Source organism: Hypanus sabinus, chromosome 4, assembly GCF_030144855.1.
Source record: "Hypanus sabinus isolate sHypSab1 chromosome 4, sHypSab1.hap1, whole genome shotgun sequence".
NCBI lineage: Eukaryota > Metazoa > Chordata > Chondrichthyes > Myliobatiformes > Dasyatidae > Hypanus > Hypanus sabinus.
In genome coordinates this window covers 22,253,339-22,268,183 of record NC_082709.1, presented here as the reverse complement: position 1 = coordinate 22,268,183, position 14,845 = coordinate 22,253,339, and the positions used below count along the sequence as shown (strand labels likewise).

Genomic DNA, 14,845 nt, shown 5'->3' with positions numbered 1-14,845 from the left:
AGATGCTGCCTGGCCTGCTGATTTCCTCTGGCATTCTGTGTGCGTTCCTTTGAATGTTGGTTCATCCAAGAGGGCATTTACAAGCTGCAGAGGATCCAGATGTTTAGGCTGCCAAAGAAGATTATTAGACAAACAACAGCAAGTACTGGATGCACTGGGTAGCCTACAACATGTAGAATCATGCTACTTTGACATTGCCAGAAATAAGCATCACTTATGGACAATCAGTCCGTTAAGTAACTCCGGGTGGGTTGGGGCATGAGCATCTGTTTAATTGAGAGTGGATGTGAGATTAGCACTGCAACCACATTAGCAGGACTTTCTGAATTTAAAAAAAAAGGTTACCTACAGCTGAAATTATTTTTTGAGAAATCTAGACACGAAGAATAGATCCCTTAGTGAATAACTGCTGAGTAATTAAAAAAAATTAAATATTAGAAAATAAAGCCAAACTATAAACAAGAGAAGATCTTCAGATGCTGGGAATCCAAGCAACACACATAGCCTCCAAATTGATGACATGAACATCAATTTCTTGAACTTATGGTAAGTGCCCCCCTTCATCATTCCCCATTCACATTTTTCAGAAAAGATTGGAGAGGGTCCAGAGGAGGTTTACAAGAATAATCCTGAGTTGACATTTGAGGAGCATTTGATAGCTCTGGGCCTGTACTCACTGCAATTTAGAAAACTGAGGAGGGGGAATGGGATTTGAATATTGAAAGACCTAGATAGACTGGATGAGAAGAGGATATTCCCAATAGTTGAGAATCTAGGAACAGAGGACGCAGCCTCAGAATACAATATTTATTAAGAGAGAAGTATGGGTGGTAGGCTGGAGATATGCCTTTACCCAAGGTGCTGGGCAATCTTTCCCTCTGCAAGCCTGCAGGTCATCCTTAGGCAAGGTGTAGCACTTACTTATACCAATGATTAGAGTCACATGAAGTCATGGGAGCAGGTGGTAGATGGTTGTATGAGGAGCTGGTGCATATCACAAGTCCTGGTTATATAGATCACTGATGCCAGGCAGACAATGTCTGAAGAGTATTGATGATGGCTGGGGTCACCTGTCTTGTAAAGACACTGCCCAGAAGAAGGCAATGGCAAACCACTTCTGTAGAAAAAATTATCAAGAACAATCATGGTGGTGGAAAAACCATAATCGCCCACATATCATGACATCTCACAAAACGAACGAACGAACGAACGACGTGTGACTAACTTGAATAGGTGTCAATGAGAACAATGTACTTGATGTAATTTTCATGGATTTTAGCAAGACGGTTGAGAAAACTTCAAACAGAGAGCAGACCATAAAAGTTCTGAGCTGGTAATAGCAGGTATGAATTGATAACAGAGACATGAGAAAATTGTTCCTACAGTTGTGCTTTACAGTGAGGAAGAAATTTTCAATTACATTGATGATCTGCATCTGGTCAGTTGAGCAAAAAAAGAGGTAAATGAAATTCAGTTTTAAGTATGTGAAATACTGCACATCGAAAAGAAACACACAGAAATACTAGAATGCCAAGGGGTATGGAGGAACAGGGTGTATATCTCCAGACCAATAATAATAGCAGGTCAGGTCAATCAGCTGATAAAAAGGCAAACTATATGCTTTCCTCATTTAACCACAGCACAGAATAAAGTAGCAGTAATACTGGAACTACATTCATACTTGTTAGACCCTGCTGTGAGTATAATTCTGATCAAGAAGGATGTGATTGCACAGGAAAAAATGCATTAGATGGTGATGAAGTCATTGCCAGGGCTGGATAATTTCAGCTATGATAGGGGATTGGGAAGCTAAGGTGGTACAGTGAAAACAGAGCTTGATTTAACTGAACTGTAAGCATGATGAAGGTTTGGAGATGCTAAATAGGAATTAATTATTTCCTTCAATGGAGGAGTCAAGAATCAGGCCAAATTCTTAAAAATACTTTGCAGAGGGTGTAATGGTGACAGTGGCAATAACTCTCACCATACTTCATTAGTTCTTGGAGGTGCATGTGTAAAGCACTGTTTTATGGACGTAATACTGTAAAGTGCTATGTTGGGTTACTCTCTTTTGACTGATGTGGATATAATAAGTCAAATATTTCACTTCTGTGTCATAACTTTTTATGCTAACTGTCATGGGGAAATTCACTGCAAGAATCCTCTTTAACCTCACCTTCAACAAGCTCCTATCTGGAGTGGAATTAATCCAGAGGATTGACAGGAAGTTATTCAATTTACATTGCCTCCACCCTCTCCTGATACAAATGACACTACCTTCTGTCAACAAATTACAGTATATATGTAAATATTTGCAGGCCTAACTCCAAATTTTAGCTGGTTCTTTCACCAAACCAGATAAGGCAATGGAACTTGGTTTAATCATCTAGAAGTATGAGATCCTTTCGTGATTTCATCCACCCTCACACCCCACTGCATAACTCTAACTACTGAAATCAAAATCATAATTAGAATTTTAAAACATAAGTCATTTTCCTTATCCAGGGATCTGACCTTCAGCAAAGACAAATATCTGTGGTGAATTCCACCACCACTTCCAATGCATCAGCCCAGGAATCAACCATCTCACGAATAGATTGAAGGAAGACCAAGATGTTATATATCGTACTGAGATCATCAGGCATCGAACATGTGGACAACCTAAAAAAGGCACCTCAGAGGACTGGAGATTTAACATAAATGCTCCCTCTGTAAAGTTCACCAAACCTGTTGATGTTATCGGCAAACTAATGCCAACTTCCTCTCCCAGGGCATCATTCCAGCATCAAGGCTCTATTTACACCCACCAGTTCCAATGGGCTAGCCTGTAATCGAGGGAAAACACCAAGGACATCTCTAAGACATACTCAAAAGCAGTAACAGCTTAGTGGTTAGTGTGACCATATTACAGCTTGGAGCATTCTGGGGCTCGGTGCCGTACTGTAAGGAGTCTCTGTATGTCCTGTCTATTGAATGCTGGGTTTCCTCCCAGAATCCAAAGACATACCCGGTAGGTCAATTGGTCATTGTATATTGTCCCATGATTAGGTTAGGGTTAATCGGGGTTGCAGGGTTGCTAGGGCCTACTCGGTGCTATATCACAAAATAAATAACTCTTCACTAACTCATGGGTATCACTGGCCTCTTTGTCTAGAAGTGAAGCATACAGCAAGACACTAAGCACTTTGAGTCTCTCCAATAGGAGCATATGGAGGCCATGCACAAACTGTGAAAGGAAGCGAGCAAATCCAGGCAAACTACACATCACTGCATCAAGCTCCACCTGTATCAGAAACTGTGGTCTTGCATCGGATATGTTAGTCACTGAATTGTAGTGAAAGTGCATTATTCTCCACCGCCAGCCTAAAAAGAAGTAACGGCCAACTAAATTTTATTTTAGTCCAAGTTGCAATGCTGCAACTTAACCTTTTTCTTATGGCGGTTAAGTGTTGTTTGGGAGGAGGAGGAGGTTATTGGAATTGGAGTAGAGGGATAAGGTTGCCAACGCTGCACTTTGAAAGTAAAGGACAGCCATGACAGATTATTCGGGTTTCAGGAATTATCACTGGGAGGTTAGATCGAGGGCAAACCTCCATCAGTTTGGAAGTGAGCAGCAGTTTTTGGATGACAGCATACAGCTGTCTGCTGGATTGCCATGCAAGAATTATGCTTGCCAGCTCTGATGTGTTTTTTTTTTAAGTTTCACAGCTTTCCTTCCATACTATCTTTTCTTGTTGTCCATGTGTAATTCTTCCAAGGCCCAGGGCTTCTGGTGTGAGGCTCAAGGCTCCTTTTCTGTGACTCTGTCCAATTTGAACTGAAGTGTGGGAGCAAAGCCAGAGCCTACCTGGACCTAACCTGCCAATACTAAGGACTGTTGGCCAAGTGGTTAAGGCTTTGTTGCTGGCAATCTGAAGGTCATCAGTTTGAGCCTCAGCTGAGGCAGCCTGTGCATCCTTGAGCAAGGCACTTCACCACACACTGCTCCTGCATGTTTATAACCCAGTGGCAGTAGTTGGGGTGCAGTATGGTGCAAGATTGCAAGACTGTAATGGAGTGGGACGGGTGGGGAGGTGGGAAGAATGGGGGTGGGTGAGGCATAGGAGAGGAAATAAGATGCTGCAGGCAGAGAAAGAACAGTCTGGAAGGAGGATTGGAGGGCTGTTCAAACAGATGTGCGAGGGAAAATAGAAGCGTGGGGAAAGGAAAAAGGTGAAGGCGAAAGGCAAAAAGTGGGAAAGGAGGTTTGGGAGTACAAAAGGCTTCAGGAAGGGGCAAAACAGTGTGAGGAGGAGGAGTGAATAGGGGTGAGAAGTGAGCAGGAGGAGAGTATGAGGATTGGAGGAGGTTGTGAAAAGTGGTGGAGAAGGAATGAGAATGGAGAAGAAAGTGCGAGGAGTGGGAGGATGGTGTAAGGAGTGGGAGAGCGTGAGAGCGCTGGGAGTGTGTGATGAACAGGGAAGTATATGGCGTGAGGAAACGGGGAGGGTGTGAGGGATGGCGGGGGTGTTGAAGATCTGCAACAGACAAAGATAAACAGAGGAGGGTTATACAGCAGTCTCTCCCAGACTCAGCTCCTGTGAATGTCTGCAGGATTTGGTGTGACCCTCTGTGCATCTTCCAGCTACTGACAAGAGCAGTTTTGGGACACTCAATCAGAGATACATTTTAAGAATGCTATGAACAGTTGCTTTGATTTTCAATGAAGACAAAATTTGAATCTTTGCTCTCTAGGGCATTTATCAACCAAAATCTCCAGGATTCAAGCATTGCTTTTAAACAATGTGCCTGTTTCAAACCTTATACTGCTCAATAAGATACCCTCTAAACATCTGCAAACATGTACTGTTCATCCCTCACACTGCAATACAGCCAAAACATCTTCGTAGATCTCAACAGGCCAACTGTCCCATCCATTGATAGTGACGACATATTTACATTGTACATTATAAGCAGTTGCCATACACTTTCTAAAATCCCATAAGATCATGTGCTGACATCAGTGCATACAACATCTACATTTAACTAGATCAAATCAAATCTTAGCATTTCTCCTTTTGTGGAAGCATAAACTTTCACAGGTCAACATCAAGCAAGCTGTTTTTACAAAAAGCATAATCCCTCAGAAACGGATCACATTTAAAATAAAATCTTGTATATTTTAGAGGACAATACTGCAGTAATATAAAATAAAATCCTTCATAAAATTCCAAAAATGATCTTCAACTATTCTAGATTCCATGATAAGTTCAAAATTTAAAGTTCAAGGTAAATTTATTATCAAAGAGTGTGTATATATATATATATATATATGTCAGTATATACAATCCCGAGATTTGTTTTCTTGCAAGCATTCACAGTAATTCCAACAAGCACAATACAACCAATGAAAGATCATGACCAACAGGATGGACAAACACCAACATGCAAAGGACATGCATATATGGAGGAGAAAGTAAAACAACAACAAAAATAAGACCCTAAAACCATAAGATATAGGAGCAGAGTTAGGCCATTCAGCCCATCAAGTCTGCTCCAGCATTTCATCATAGCTGATCCATTTTCCTTCTCACTCCCTTTTTCCTGCCTTTGCCCCGCAACCTTTCAAGCCCTGACTAAACAAGAACCTATTAACCTCTCTCTTAAAGACATCCAATGGCCTGGCCTCCACAGCTACCTACAGCAATGAATTCCATAGAGAAGAATTCCACAGATTCACCACCTTCTAACTAAACAATTTCCTTCTCATCTCTGTTCTAAATGGACATCCCTCTATTCTGAGGTTGTGACCTCTGGTCCTAGACTCCCCCACTATAGGAAGCATCCTCTCCACAACTTTGCTCTCCTTATGGCTTTTTAGTTGCCTTCTGTTGGTTTTTAAAGGTTTCCCAATCCTCTAACTTAACACTATTTTTTTTCTCTCTTATATGCTTTCTCTTTTGTCTTATGTTGTTTCTGCTTTTTCTTGTCAGTCATGTTTTCATCATCCTGCCTTAGAATACCACATCTTCTTTAGGAGTATCTATCCAGCACCTTCTGATTGCTCCTAGAAACTCCAGCCATTGTTGTTCTGCCATCATTCCCGCTAGTGTTGTATTCCACTCAGCTTTGGCCAGTTCCTCTCTCAAGCCTCCATAACTTCCTTTATTCCACTGTAATACTAATATATCTGTCTTTAGCTTCTCCTTCTCAAATTGCAGGTATCATATAATGACCACTGCCTCCTACAGGTTCAGGTATGTGAAGCTCCCTAATAAAATCTAGTTCATTAAACAATAGCCTTTCCTCTATTGGGCTCAACCAGAAGCTGCTCTAAAATCATTTCATAAACATTCTATAAATTCTCTCTCTTAAGGTCCAGCACCAGCCTGATTTTCATGGTACCTTCATAGTGAAATCTCCCATGACTATCTTAAGATTGCCCTTTTGACATGCATTTTCTATCTCCCATTTTAACTTATATCCCACATCCTGGCTCCTGTTTGGAGGCCTGTATAAAACTCCTATTGGGATCTTTTTAACCCTTGCAGTTCCTTAATTCTACGTACAAAGATTCAACATTTTCTGATCTTATGTCACCTCCTTCTAAGGATTTTATTTCATTTCTGATGAACAGAACCACCCCACCCACTTTGCCTACCTGCCTGTGTTTCAATACAATATGTATCCTTGGACATTGATCTTTCAACCATGACTCAGTGATGCCCACAACATCATACCTACAAGATCATCTGCCTTAATCTGGATACTGTGTACATTCAAATATAACACCTTCAGTCCTGTGTTCTCACTCTTTTGAATTTTGTCCCCATGTTACACTGTGACTCATTGATGCACCATCAATAACTCTCGGAGACGTGAGGCGAGATATAGGCTTTTATTGGCTGGAAGAAAGAATAAGCAGCAATTGACCACCACACTGCATCCTGGAGACTGAGGCCGGGGCTGTGCTGCCAATCGCCTTTATACCGGGGTCTTCCGAGGAGCCACAGGAGCAGTCAGCAGGGGGGAGTGGGGGGCGTGTCCAGACAGGTATATGTAGTCCACCACATTCACCCCCCCCTTTGTTTTAAAAGAGAGTCCCCATGGGATGAAGTTTCTTACAAATATATTTACAGGTTAAGTCTATCAGGTTCTTGATCTTACTCCACAAGCGACCGACTGTGCTACTAACTTTTTCCATGTAAGAGTCCTTCTGCTTGCGTAAGTGCTCGAGATCAGCCTGTGCGAGTTTATGCTCAGCAGCAGCCCATTGCCGGTCACGATGTCCATCCGGAACGGCTTGGAAGTGATGATCAGCTTGTACAGATTGTTGTTGAAGCCCAGCTCCAGGCTGCTCTCGTCCTTGCCAAGGACTGTTAGGGGTACAGTAGGTGGATCTCGTATTAATACATCTTGGACCTCGTATCTGGGTTTCAATGGAATCAGCTCGTTAATTTTAATCCTGGTCATATTTCCTTGTAGACTGTACACTTCAAGTAATAGAAGAACCTTACTGACTTCATTAATTATCTGCAGCTTGATGTTTTTCTCAGACACCTCCAAGGAGTTGAGCAGCGCTCGATAGGGAGAACTTTCTGGCTTAATGTTCCTCTGCCGCCTGCAGAATGAGCTTTGTTCACAGGTTTTAAAGTTACTTCTGTCTACAGCTTCTGCCGTGGCAATATAAAGAGTCACCCAGGCCAGGAGTACCCGCCGGAGGCTCAGCCGCCCTCCCGCCAGTGCCGCCAGCTTGGGCCCCTTGGTAGGTCGGCAGGTCTCTGATAAAGGAGAATACTTTCGGACTTACTATGGATAGGAGGATTTTGTACATTGTGGCAGGCTCAGTCACTGGAATCGCTTCCAAGTATGATTGGAAGCATGCAAGCCAGAGTTCAAAGGCAAGAGCTGCCTTTGAAGCTGCCTTAGGGCTTGGGGGTCCGAGTCTAATTTTTCTGGACGTAAAATACTTTCCATGTTTTAAAACTTCCAGCCTTTAAAATTGATGCACCATCAATAACTCTCAGAGATGTGAGGTGAGATATAGGCTTTTAATTGGCTGGAAGAAAGAACAAGCAGCAATTGACCACCACACTGCATCCTGGAGACTGAGGCCAGGACTGTGTCTCCAATCGCCTTTATACCGGGGTCCGTGGGAGGAGCCACAGGAGCAGTCAGCAGGGGGACGTGTCCAGACAGGTATATGTAGTTCACCACACTCATCTCACTTACTGCAATATTGCTCTATCATCTCCCTGTCCTTCCTGACAGTCTCACTACACACTGTATCTAGTTGTATAGGAACTGTCCCATCCCTTAGCCCTACCACTTTGACTCCTATCACCCTGCCAATTTAGTTTAAACACTTCCCAACAGCTCTACAGAACCAGCAAGGAAGAATATTCGTCCTCCTAATAAATAAATAAGCAATAAGTAACGAGAACATGAGATGAAAAGTCCTTGGAAGTAAGGCAATATAAAGCTGTAATTACCTTTTCCGGAAGGGAAGAAGCATTCCATCTCTACACTACTGCGGGAATGTGAAATGCAGAGTGTGCTACTTGGAACCAAGCCTTCTAACGGAGGGCTTCGATCTGTTGTACGTACTAAGCACCAGCCTGGCCTTTCACTTGGCTTCTCCAGTAGCTCAACGGTCTGCCCTGTTTGGATATTCAGTTCACCGCTGTTGTTTGCAATGAAGTCTTGTAGCACCACAGTTAATTCACAACCTCCAGAAAGCTGTTCAGAGAAGAAAAGTGGGCAATTAAATTTGGATACAATAATGTTCCATTTTAAACACTTTCAGAAGATCACAGTCGTCTCCTTTGTATTTACTTGTTTCTTTCTTATTATTTTTCCCATGAAATGTCAATAACATTACTCACCGTTGTGAGTTTGTAGGATTATATTTAACTTACATTAACACGTTTGCAGTTGTATATTGGAATCAGTGCAAGATGATGCAATTAATTGGTTCAGGTCAAACTGTTAGAATTTCTCTGTGAAGAGGTTAAAGTTCTCACAAGTACAATGAAATTTCAGCTGCTTCCACATTAGTGATCCTCCAGGGCAGTTTTTTTTTATTTTAGGTTACATGGTTGGCATAACACTGTGGGCTGAAATGTTCTACGTTTTATGAAAAGAATGCCATTAATTAGATAAATAGTTTTCTCATTGCTCAAGAAATTCAGAGTTTATAAAGTTGGCTACCAACAGAATCTTCAGTTTAGATTAAAGCATTAAAATGAGTTACATTGATTAAATAAGGGAAGTCACCCATTCCTCATATAATCCCCTTCATGGGTAGTTTCTGGGGATTGACTCCCAGTTTTATGAGGTTTAGTGTTGACTTTCAGGGCTATGTGGGATCCACAAACTCTAGCACAAGTGGAGCAGGTAGTGCTGATTCAGTAGGTGAGTGAGTAATATGGGGTGTGATGTAGTCCTTCTACTGTGTTTATCGAAAGGAGGTTCCCAGCTTTGAAGAAAACATCTGAAAGATATAGTGACTGAGCTATTTCTGTCACAGGCACAATATGCTGTCAAAGTACATTTATTATCAAAGTGTGTATATTTTATACAACTCTGAGATTCGTCTCCATACAGGCAAGTCAAGTCAAGTCAAATCAAGTCAACTTTTATTGTCTTTTCGACCATAACTGCTGGTACAGTGCATAGTAAAAATGAGACAGCGTTTTTCAGGACCATGGTTTACATGACACAGTACAAAAACTATACTGAACTACGTAATTAAAAAAAACAGAGAAAGCTATACTAGACTACAGACCTACACCGGACTGCATAAAGTGCACAAAAACAGTACAGGCATTACAATAAATAATAAACAGGACAGTAGGGCAAGGTGTCAGTCCAGGCTTCGGGTATTGAGGAGTCTGATAGCTTGTGGGAAGAAACTGTTATATAGTCTGGTCGTAAGAGCCCAAATCTCCCAGTCATGAAGCAGTCATGAAACAAAGAAACCTGATGGAACCCATTAAAAACAAAAGGAGACTGTCGAACACCCAACATGCAGAGAGAGAAAAGAAGCAAATTGTGTAAGCAATAAAGCAAGAAATCATTCAAACAATGAACAAACAGCATTTAGAACTGAAGTTCCCAATGCCAGGCACTATTGCAGCTGATTCAGAAGTCCACAGAAGCCGATTCAGAGCCCAGCACAGAGTCAAGCAAACCCTGCGAGCTGAACCAACATGTCTCTCACCTTCAAAGACATCTACAAGAGCAGGAGCCTCAAGAAAGCATTCTTGAAGACGCTCCTCATTACTCAACAGTTACTGCCATTGGGGAGGAGGTACACAAGCCTGAAGAACCACGCACATTGTTTTAAGAACAGCTTATTCTATCCTGCCTTTAGATTTCTGAATGGTCCATGAATCCATGAGCATTATCTGATTATATATATTTTCAACAATTTACTTATTTTGTAACTTATGAGTAATTTCATGTCTTACACTGTAGGGGTGGTTAAGTAGCAATCAGCAATTGATGTTCAATTCCTGCTGCTGTCTGTAAGGAGCTTTTATGTCCTCCCTCTGACTGCATGGATTTACTCCGTGTGCTCTGATTTCCTCCCACATTCCAAAGATGTACGGGTTCGGATTAGTAAGTTATGCACATGCTATGTTGGCAACGTAAACATGGTTACACTTGAAGGCTGCACATCCTTGCGCTTGTGTTGGTTGTTGATGCAAGAAACACATTTCGCTGTGTGTTTCGACGTACATGTGACAAATAAAGCTAATCTGCACTTCTGCCGCAAAACAACATATGTCAGTGACAATAAACATGATTGTGATTCTGAGTCACTGTGTTTTTCAGGCTCTTGTTATAGACTATAGTTGTTGAATGGACGTTGGTATTTAATGGGGATTGCTTGGTAGACAACTTTGCTCCTCACGCTGCTCTGTGCAAGGCTCATTCTCAAATATACTTCAGTGAACAATCGATGATGACTTGGAGCTCAGTATTGAAGGGCACACTTACATGAATTCCTCAACTGGAGGAATAATGTATGAGAAGCATTCCTCTCTGGAGTTCAGGATAGTGAGGGGGATCTCATAGAAACATTCCGAATGTTAAAAGGCCTGAACAGATTAGAGATGGCAAAGTTATTTCCCATGTTAGGGGAGTCCAGGACAAGAGGGCACGACTTCAGGGTTGAAGGATGTCCATTTAGAACAGAGATGTGGAGAAATTACTTTAGTCAGAGGGTGGTAAATCTGTGGAATTTGTTGCCACAAGTGGCTGTGGAGGCCAAGTCATTGGGTGCATTTAAGGCAGAGATAGAAAGATTCTTGATTAGCCAGGGCATCAAAGGGTATGGGGAGAAGGCAGGGGAGTGAGGATGACTGGAAGAATTTGATCAGCCCATTTTTGAATGGCAGAGAAGACTCAATGGCCCGAATGGCCTACTTCTGCTCCTATATCTTATGGTCTTACACATCTATAACCGTGTCCTATAGTATACTATTTAATCCAGTCTCATTGTTACCCCAGACTAATTAGAGACTAAAAAGTGTTGGTCAACTAAAATATAACAAGGGCTCTGAAATGGATAGCATGTCTGTTGAAAATCTAAAATATGGTAACAAGGAATGTTTGACAATCATTCACAATGTCACCTTCTTTTTCCGGATGGAGCCAGTTTGGGAATAGGTCTGTATATGATGGGCAGATGGAATCAGGTGAAGGAGGGTGAGAGGGGAATGCTGAGACAGATGCAGCAGGCTTTAGCAGAAAGCAGATAAAGAGGAAAGAAATTAAGGATGTAATGTTGAGGCTTTGTCAGGCATTGGTCAGACCACACTTGGAGTCTTTTAAGCAGCTTTGGGCCCCTCGTCTAAAAAAGATGTGCTGGCATTGGAGAGTGTCCAGGGGAGGTTCATGACAATGATTCTGGGAATGGGTTAATGTATGAGAAGCATTTGATGGCTCTGGATCTATACTTCCTGGAGTTTAGTAGAATGGGGTGAGGGCAGAATCTCCTTGAAACCTATTGAGTATTGAAAGCCCTCAGTAGAATGGATGTGGAGAGGATGTTTCTCTTAGTGCCGGAGTCTAGGGCCAAAGGGCACAGCCTCAGAATAGAGGAGTGTCCATTTAGAACAGAGACAAATTGTCTACCAACATCTTTTATAAACCTACCGATTCCCATAGCTATCTTGACTTACTTCTTCCACCCTGTCTCCTGAAAAATGGCTATTCCCTTTTCTCAGTTCCTTCATCTTCACCATATCTGTTCCCAGGATGAGGCTTTCCTTTCCAGGTCATTAGATATGTCCTCCTTCTTCAAATAATAATGTTTCCCTTCCTCCATCATTTACTATCGCCTGCATCTCCTCCATTTCCTGGACATCTGCACTCACCCCATCTTCCCACCGCTTTAACAGGGATAGTTCCTCGTGTCCTCACCTGCAACCCCATGAGCCTCCACACCCAACACACCAGTCAGTGCAAACTCCACCATCTTCAATGGGATACTACCACCAAACACATCTTTACCTCTTCCCCCATTCTCTGCTTTCCGCAGCGATCACTCACTTCATGATTCCCTTGTCCGTTAATCGCTCTCCACTATCTCCCTCCTGGCACGTCAAGCAGAAAAAGTGTTACATACCCATACACTTCCTCCTTCACTTCCATTCATGGCCCCAAACAGTCCTTCCAGGTGAGGTGACACCTCACCTGCATATCTGTTAGGGTCGTCGACTGTATCTGGTGCTCCTGATGCAGCCTCCTCTCCATTGGCAAGACCTGATATAGACTGAGGGATCGCTCACCTCTCCCCATCTTCTTAGTCTGGCTTCTTCTCTCTTCTTTTCCAGTACTGATGAAGGATTTCAGCCCAAAATGTTGACTATTTATTCCCCTCTAGAGATATTGCCTGACCTGCTGAATTCCTCCAACATTTTGTGTGTGTGTGTGTTGTTAATTGAATTGTGTTATTTGCCAGTTCCAATTAATTCAGTTATGTCTGGGTTAGCTTTCCAGTGAATCTGAGATTATCGGAAACGGCTCCACATATCCTAAGGCCACACATTCTCTTTAATTATTGGCTGGAAAACTCTGTGCTATTCTGTTCTGAAAGCACGAGTATGAACACTGTCCACTGTCTGAACTCTTGTCTCCTAACAACAACAGAACCAAATTACATACTGCAGGGAACACTGATTTACTATTCCATCAACAGGATCAAGTAACACCTTCCATTTGACAGTGCTGTGTCCTCCTAGGTGATCCTTCGGAAAAATTATCCATTACAATTGTTCAGCAAGTAGACTTAGACATATTTGATGAAGTGTAAATAAACTCTAGGAAATAAAACACAACACCATACCTTCCCTTCCCCTTTGAGATCAGAAATGAAGGGTTTTACCACTTTTCACTTAATTACTTGGGTAGAAACAGCAGTAATGACTTATTGAGAACAACACTCACACAAAATGCTGCAGGAACTCAGAAGGCTGGGCAGCATCTATAGAAAAGAGTAAATAGTCGACGTTTCAGGCCAAGACCCTACACCACTCCTGAAGAAGGGTCTTGGCCTAAGACATCGACTGTTTACTGTTTCCCATAAATGCTGCCAGACCTGCTGAGCTCCCTCAGCATGTTGGGTGTGCTGCTTTGGATTTCTAGCAACTACAGATTTTCTCATGTTTATGATTATTGAGAATCTGATTAGCACTCATGATTCACTTCCCAAGATCCTAGAGCCTTAAGAAAATATGTTGTGATGTTAGAAATTTATCCAGCAATGCATTCAATGGCGTTGTGCAAAGCCATAGGGTAGTGAGTGTAGTAGGTTTTAGTGAGGAGGTGGGCTTGATTGTAGTCAACTGTGATTGATAGCGTGCGAATTTGGTATCACGTGTGTTGCTATCTCGTGTGTGTTTTATGCTGTGCGTGACTGTCGGTACTTTGACCCGGAGTAATGCTGTCTCGTTTGGCTGTATTCATGAATATTCATGTATGGCTGAATGACAATTAAACTTGAATTGAACTGAGTTGAATCATACACATATAGCATACTATACTACAAATTAGCATGGAATGTATATTTTGGGTCTAACCATACATCTGGACTAAGAGGGAAGGAAGTTTCTGAAATGTATTTAGGAGAACTTCATTAATAAGCACATTTCTGATCAACATTAGAGGGGTCGGTGCTGAACTTGTTTCTGTAAAATGAGGCAAGCCAAAGTGGAGTGAGAATCACCAGTGGAAAATTTTGTAAACAGTGATCATAATAGCATAAGATCTGGAAAAGCCATGGACCACTGGGTTAAAATAGTCATCTGGAGAAGGGCCAGTTTCAATGGTTCAAGATCAGATCTGGGCTGGGTTAATTGAATTCTAAGCTTGGCAAGCAAAACTGTAAGTGAACAATGGGAGTCTTCTAAGGTGTCCATGTTTCAACTACAGTTCAGTTTTGTTCCCCATGAGAAATGAAGCTGCAGAACATTAAGTAAGAGCTTCTTGGCTGACCAAAAAGAGAGCAATAGAAAAAAAAGGAACATATGATTACAGATTAAGTGGGGAGTAGTCCGAATACAGAACATTCAGACATAAGGGAGGCAAAGGGAAAACTCGAGAAAAGACTATCAACAGTCATAAAAGAATATCCACCAATTTTTGTACTTAATATTTAAATAATCTGCTGGAATTTTAATGGTTGAGATTCAACATGAGCTAAGATTGGATAAAGTGAGACAATAGAAAGGCTAGCTGCACCTAAAGTGGATTGATCATCTGGTCTAGATGGAATGCATTCTAGGTTACTGAGGTTGAGACACTGGCCACAATCTTTCCAGGATGGTGCAATGATTGAAAATAACATCTTTACTTA

The 14,845-nt window shown here is 41.9% G+C and overlaps 1 protein-coding gene across 3 annotated transcripts in view; it reads right to left on the bottom strand.

Moving 5' to 3' along the window:
• kalrna (kalirin RhoGEF kinase a) overlaps window positions 1-14,845 on the bottom strand; it is a 705,069-nt gene that overhangs the window by 176,454 nt on the left and 513,770 nt on the right. For all 3 annotated transcript variants that reach the window (XM_059966562.1, XM_059966560.1, XM_059966559.1), the window contains one exon: window positions 8,472-8,718. In XM_059966562.1, the coding sequence (XP_059822545.1) occupies window positions 8,472-8,718 (247 nt within the window). The remainder of the gene's footprint in view (window positions 1-8,471; window positions 8,719-14,845) is intronic.